The sequence below is a fragment of the Lupinus angustifolius genome, chromosome LG12, assembly GCF_001865875.1.
Source record: "Lupinus angustifolius cultivar Tanjil chromosome LG12, LupAngTanjil_v1.0, whole genome shotgun sequence".
NCBI lineage: Eukaryota > Viridiplantae > Streptophyta > Magnoliopsida > Fabales > Fabaceae > Lupinus > Lupinus angustifolius.
The window spans coordinates 3,239,035-3,246,661 of NC_032020.1; the positions used below are offsets into that span (position 1 = coordinate 3,239,035).

The window sequence follows — 7,627 nt, forward strand, 5'->3', positions numbered from 1 at the left end:
TCGCTTAGTTTGATGTTTAGGTTCTGGAACTTTGAATTGATTATCTCTTAGTTAATTGATTCTCAAAAATTCGGAAGTTAATGGTTGGAATCTGAAAATAATCTTTTGAAACCGAGGATTGAGTTGTGAACAAACGAACCAAAGATATTTAATCGTTTTATTACATTGTTTAACTACTGTTTCTGAATTTAATTTATGTTCATACTATCCAACAGCAAAACCCCCTTGTGTGTGTGTGAGTATAAGGTATTTGAAACTTTTCCTGAAAGATAATTCTTGGGAAACGACCTAGGAGTCACTTCCTAGTACTGCAGTTTTAATTGTTATATTATTTGTATCGGGTACGGCCTCGATCAAGTATGCACTAAGCTTAAAGTATTTGTATATCTTACAATGGCTTGGATCATTTTTATTTATAGGAAAAGTTTTTGATGATTATGCGACCAAAAGAAAAAACATGCATATTGGCTTTACCATAACCACTCATTTTGCTTGGCTACAAAAATGTCACATCATTCTTTTTTTTTAAGCTAATATTTAATCATTTCATTTGTTTGCTACAAAAAGATCATATCTTTCTCTCGACCAATATTTAATATACTTATGTTTTATTTATTAAACCGTGCTCTTATATGTGACGGTTGTTAATACTACCCTTAAATATATAATTGTGTATTCAATTATATTCCAGTCAAGCTTGACGCATAGAATATCTCTCTAATTCTTGTCAAATCAGTACGAGCGGGTGGCAGTGAATTAATGCTTCTTGTTTAAATCGTTAATTAATCTTTTAATTAAGCTGACAATGATAATTTATGACCGACTTAATGATGAAATCAACGAAGCTCCCTTGATACAGATCAATAGCTGATGCATATATCTATTTTTATATTTGTTCAGAAGCTGGCAACCCACATGTAAATGTACATATTCAAACAACAAACTCCTCTACCTTACTGACTAGAAGTGTTCCGTGAAAAAACAAAGAAAAAACAAATTAAAATGACACTCATATTATTTTCAGTTATAATAAGATTACAATTTTATTTTCAAAACCAAAAAAAGAACTTTCCTCTCACAAAAAAATATTTTGTTCAGCAACAATGCATTAGTTTAATGGTGTAATGTTTCATTGGATCCCCAAGATTAAAGGTTTGATTTTTGTGAATAACACTTATTGACAGAGATTATCATAAACCCCGACACACGATTAGTTCTTTACCCTTAAAAAATGAGAGAAGTATAAAAAAAATATTTTGTTCCGAAAAGTAAATGGTATATGAATAACCTTTGACAAGTAGTCAGGTGGAGACCACGAAATTTTGAAAGACACAAACCATCAACCAATTATTAATTTCAAATGAAATAACTACTCAGGAGAATTGAGAGGAAATCTACTTGCACATGATATAATCTGATTTCCATAATTGTTTAGTTGTTTATTTCAAGGAAGGTTGTCATTCTGTTTGACTTTCTTAATTAGGTGTTTTCTTTAAGTAAGTGAGATCTCTTTCTCCGTATTTTAAATACAATAATGGTTTAACCAAATTATGGTAATTTTAAGTTATGGTTTGATTTTTAGATGACTATTTTTAGATGTATATAGAGATAAAAGATGAAAATAAATTTGAAGTGTTCTCTTGGGAAGTAAGTTAGATCATTTCCCTCATTCTCTTAGATATTGTTTAAAAAAATTGTACTACTCATCTTATTACCAATTAGTTTTGAGATAAAACCTTAATATTGTTTCAGAGTGAGAGTTCAACTTCTTTTCGATTATCTTGGGACAAATGATATCATTTAATCATGAGTCAATGGTAACTCTTCGCCTAGTCCGACAGGCTTTTGTGGAGGGACATTTTGAGAAGTAAATTTTACATTGTTTGTCTCATTCTCTTAGACATGATTTAAATATATGTTAGACTATATCTCTAATTATTAATTGATTTTGAAATAAAATCTTGTTCACATAATAATATCGTTTTAATTAAATATAGGGTTATGCTAACCTAAGTTTTAAGAGAGGATAATGGATAAATTAAGGTAGGTGTTCACCTAATAACTAAGTCTACTAATTTTTTAATGCAAAGTTAAGCCTCTTATCCGTATAGATAAAAATTTAATAATTAAAGTAAAAAGCAAATCCCTATCACAGATTTTTTTTGGAAGGTAAAAAAAAAACAAAGTATTTTGTTCACATACACATTCAATAATGTAAAGGTTCTTGCTTCCAAAACACTAAAAGCATCTTTGTTAAAAAAGCCTGTGATATAAGAACTTGTCCTGGTGCAAGACAATGTCAAATAATTTACCTTTGTATTGTTATGTGTTGCATTTTATCGTAACTGGTATATTGTACATAACCTGGTGAATCAGTGTATATCATGCAGGTTAATGTGTGATTTTAAGTGATAATTTTACGCAGGGGTCGTCCGTACCATCAACGAAAAATATACATTTCCACGTTAACGTGCCATCTGAATTTTGAACTCCTAAGATCAATGAATAACAATATAATAATGCCTCACCTTTGTATGAATAATATTAATATCACTCTTAAATTCATTATTGATCACAAGTCAGGACTGTGTGTTTATATATAGATTAAAAAAGAAACAGTAACAATAGGACTAGGTATATGCATACGTGCATAAGTGCGTATGATTTGTTGAGAAACTACATGTAGCATGTGATAAAAAATTATCGTAAACATACTTTAGTATTGGACAAAATAGTTGTTTGATCAATCTTATAAAAAATAAATAAGAAACATTTCTTTCCTATGAATCAAAAGTCCTATTTTATGTCTCCCACTAAATTAGGAAAGAAATATTTTTGTCCAATGTACTAAAATTGTCATATATTATTGTTTCCATCGGAATGAAATTGTTGGATTGATTTGGGAACTAAGTTGTTTAATTTAAAACATTCACACTACTTCCCTAAAATGTACAAATAGATTAGCACGATGCATTTCGTCCTAACTGCACCATTAATATAATTTTATTATCCTCTTTATGTATCCGAAAATTGTATTTCTTCTTGTTATCCATTCATGTTCTTAGTCACTGCTTCTTATAAGCACTTATACCAGCAACCATAAAGGCAGCATATAAAGTTCATAATCGGTAGAAAACAGTGGACATAAACATTGTGTGAGAATGGCAGAAGAAGTTATGGCCAGTTATAAAACAAACAAGTAATAATAAATGTATAGACAAGTTTGCATAGATGGGTAAAGGTGTGTATAGACAGGTTGCTGAACATTCATCAAATTTGAACAACATCCTCTCTATTAATTAAGAGATAAATACTTGATTTTACATGTGTTTTTAATAATAAGATATTCTCCTTTGATTTTACATGTGTATAGACGGGTTGCTAAACAAGATCCTCTCCTTTGTTTTTTATAGTACTTGTCTCTCTATTACTAGAGAGAATCCTTATTCATGACAAATGTATCAATAAATTTAAATAGATTTATTAAATAGGTCACAACTATCTAACAGTCAAAATATAATATCAATTAATCTCCATTACTAGAGATAATCTTATTCATGAAAATGTATCGATAAATTTAAATAGATTTATGAAATAGGTCATAACCATCTAACAGTCAAAATATAATATCAATTAAATTTTCTCGTCTCCCCACAATACATGTGGTGGTAACATATGCATGTGGAAAGGATATAGAGATGCAACTCCTCATCTCCATAAAAGAATTTGAGAAAATAATTTTAAAGTTGCCCTTCATAACTTAAAATGAAGTTATTTATAAGCTAAATAGACTTCAAGTTTTCCCAAAAATAGAAATCAAAATATGATTAAATATTGAGCACAACTTCGAGCATAGAAACTCTAAAATGATAGGTATGAAACTTGGTATTTGTAATTCAACATATATTGATTTGATTCCTCAAAAAACTACAATTACATTGATAAAATAATATTACAAGCCAATGCAATTCCTAATACCTCATTAAAGAAACTAAAAGCATAGAACATAAAGATTACATGCCAATGCAATTACTTGAGGAAGTGATTCCACCATCCACAACAAGATTATGACCACTAACATACTTGGATTCATCACTAGCAAGATAAAGTGCAGCCTCAGCAATATCTTTAGCCTTTAAAGTTGTTCCTTTCAAGTTAGCCAACCCTCTCACAAACCCCTCCATTTTCTCCACTTCCTCTTGTAAAGGTAACCCAAAATTGATGCTTAAATCATCACAATCTTCATCTTCTTCAACATTACTTGTTCTCCATGCATTCACAAGCATGGTTGTGGCTACCCCAAATGGAGAAATACAATTGACCCTTATCCCATACCTTCCTAACTCACAAGCAGTATTCTTTGTTAGACCAACTATAGCATGCTTTGAAGCTGTATAAGCATGTGGTCCAAGACCTCCCATTACACCAGCAACACTAGCTGTTGAGATAATGCACCCAACTCCTCTAGGAATCATCACCCTCGCGGCGTGCTTGATTCCTAAAGCCATTCCCTTGACATTAACACGCATGACTCGATCGAACTCGTCTGGATCAAAATCGACAATGCTTTTGTTCTTGGACTGGTTCCCAAGAACGCCAGCATTGTTGAACATTATGTCAAGTTGTCCATACAGAGAAATTGTGGAACTTATTAAATTTTCAACATCTTCTTCTATGCTAACATCACAATGGACATAGGTAGCTGAAGGAGCCAAGGTCTGAGCAAGCATGGTTCCAATTGCATCCTCAATATCAGCAATTACAACCTTTGCTCCATTCTTCACGAAAACTCGCACAGTTGCTTCGCCGATACCTCTGGCTCCCCCAGTTACAATAGCAATTTTTCCTTCCAACCTATAATAATAACAAACAATTCATGAGATCAGAGACAAACTGGTTTGAACAATTGTTGAAATATATGAGATAAAGTTCCATATTAGTGAGGAATAACTTATGTTAGCAGAATATAACTAGAAAAGTGTATAAATGTGGGGAAAAAAATTGGTTAAACTGTGGTGTGTGAGTCTCACTATTTTGATTTCATGCTTTACCTCAGACACATACACATTGATTCAATTTATAGAAAACCAGAACAAGGTTTAACATTATTTAGCATAAACTTTGTTTCATTCTATAAAAAAAACAGAACAAGATTAAAGATTGTGTATCCTTTTATTTTTTTGTTATACGACCCTCACTATTTCCAAGTAACAATGGAATCTGATTAATTTGATTTTGCAAGGATGGGACATTTAAGAGAATAAAGCCTCACCCAACACTAAATTTTCCAAAACCTTACCTATAAGGAAACACACTCTTATGATTTAGATAGTGAGCTTTCATTCATGAAGATTGTGGACTATTCCAAAGATCAAACTTTACTATGTTTTCTAGAAAAAAAGGCAGAAAAATATTTGAAGATTGTAGAAATATATATTCATTGGTGTAAGACATGTTCTCAAATTTTCAATAAGCAAAATTTTTAATTTTCATCAACAAAAATGAAGAAAAACTAAGGGGATATGTATGAAATTATTACCTTCTAGATGATGAAGAAAAAGTGGTTTGTCTTGATAGTATAGGAACTCCTTGAAGGGGTTTCTCAGGCATTACTTCAGCTGCAACCATGGTTGTAGTGACTGAGAGCTGGGGTGGACAGAGAAAACAAAGGGTTTGAAGAGTACATGCAATTAAAATGGAAAACACAGATAAATATATAGCCAGATTTGTTGGATCTTAGGGGCTACTAGGAGGCTTCTAAATATGTTTTGTCAGCACCTATAATTTCCAAGAATTTGGGATCTCTCATATTTTTATTTCTTTCCCCTACAACCTATTTCCTATTAAAATAATGTAAGGTTTTAAACATTCAATTTTCTCTAGCGTATTTTACAAAAAAAAAAATTAAAATACAAAAATGTTAAATTAACATAAAAAATTAAAAAGGGGTTGAGAAGGGCATTTCAGTCATGTTTATTATTTTATAGAGTCAAATAATCATTTTTATCTATTTATGAGTATTATAGTAATTCTTATAGATTTCTAAAATTATTAAAATATTTTTATCATGAAAACACATTTTTTAGATGTTTTAAAACTAATTTTATATCCTTTGAATATTTGAATTCAAATCAATTGTCTTAAAATTATTTGAATTTTAAAAATCATTTAATAAGATGTTTTAATGTCGTTTGCATTATGAAGACATTATTAAATCGTTTGAAATTTTGTAAAGTTCTCCACTATAAATAGTGGATAAGGCGAACTAGAAAAATAGGTGGAAAAAACATTTAAAGAGAAAATACCGAAAACTTTACAAAAGAGTTGTCTTGACTTTTGTGCAAGTTTGTCTTTATTAAGCCGTCGGAACAACTCCACTACTCGATCTCAGTTTTTGTGTGCTAGTATTTGTTTGCCACAATGAGAAGATCGAACTTGTGGTGCTTCCACGTTGGCCAACCAAACTAAGATAGTTCTCATCCATAAAATTGGTTGGGCATGGAATCGACTCGATTCGTCTACTGACTTCTCTCATGCACTTGTCACATTTCACGTGCTTGTCCTGCTTGGATCATGGCCACGAGCATCATGTCGTAACATGATTGGATCGTGTGTGCTAATTCTTCCTCTTATGTTGACATGTGTACTTAGGTGTGTTGCAACGGTATCTGTCCTACTCTAACACTTATAAACAATAAAATGATGTCATTTGAATTACTTGAGAATTAATGCGTTAATATTAAGATGAAAAGAAAATCGTTATTCACTTCTCTCCCTCGAATCATTGTGTTACTTCTATTCGTTAAATTTAATTTTCAATAAACTCGAGAATGAAATAAATAAATAAATAAATAAATAAAAACCCTTTAATAAATAACTATTTAATACAAATAAAAAATGTAAATACAAATTGTTTTTCAAAAGTATGTTAGAATTTTTGACAATTTATGAGTCACAAATATAATTCTATGATTGTGTTATGACCATCATGTAATTAGCCAAAATATAAAATGATCTTCAGTAATTAATTTGGTGGCTAAGGGCATATGTGTCATGAAATAATATAAGTGTAGATACCTTCAGCCAATTTCTGATTTGATGAAGGGACTGAATCAGAATTATTGCAACTAAAGTAGTAACCACTACGGGATTTCTTTTATGGGTTATGGTCCCCATTTATAGAGTAACAGGTTTTAAGGTGTAGGGTTAAGGAGAATAAAGGTGGATTAGGATAGTGTTATCCATAGGGATAAAACACTATCCTAGTTATCCACATCAAGATACAAAGAACTCTCCTCATAAGAAACCCTTACTCTCACCATAAGGCATAATCTCAAGTATTAGCATTTCTTATTCCCATCTAGAGAAGCATAAGGAAAACCATTCGGGATCTAACATCTGGAAGATCATCACACCCTCATACCTTCGAGATTCCGGAAATGGCTCAACAAGGTATGTTCTTCATCTTCACCATGAACTCAATTGAGATTTCTTTGGTCTGGACCATGGTTGTTCCATTTGGGTTTATGTATGGGCATAAACATTAGGTTATGGGAACAAAGTCATGGTCATAAGGACTTCCGCGTTTAATCTATGAATTTCGGATGGAGATATTCTCCAACAAGTG

General features: G+C 31.3%; 1 protein-coding gene across 1 annotated transcript; it reads right to left on the reverse strand.

Annotated features, from left to right (window-relative positions):
* On the reverse strand, nt 3,918-5,689 carry LOC109361720 (short-chain dehydrogenase reductase 2a-like). The gene is made up of 2 exons (XM_019607255.1): nt 5,540-5,689; nt 3,918-4,854 (listed from the first exon to the last, which is right to left on the reverse strand). The coding sequence occupies exons 1-2, from the start codon at nt 5,626-5,628 to the stop codon at nt 4,014-4,016; spliced, it is 930 nt and encodes a 309-aa protein (XP_019462800.1). The 5' UTR covers nt 5,629-5,689; the 3' UTR covers nt 3,918-4,013.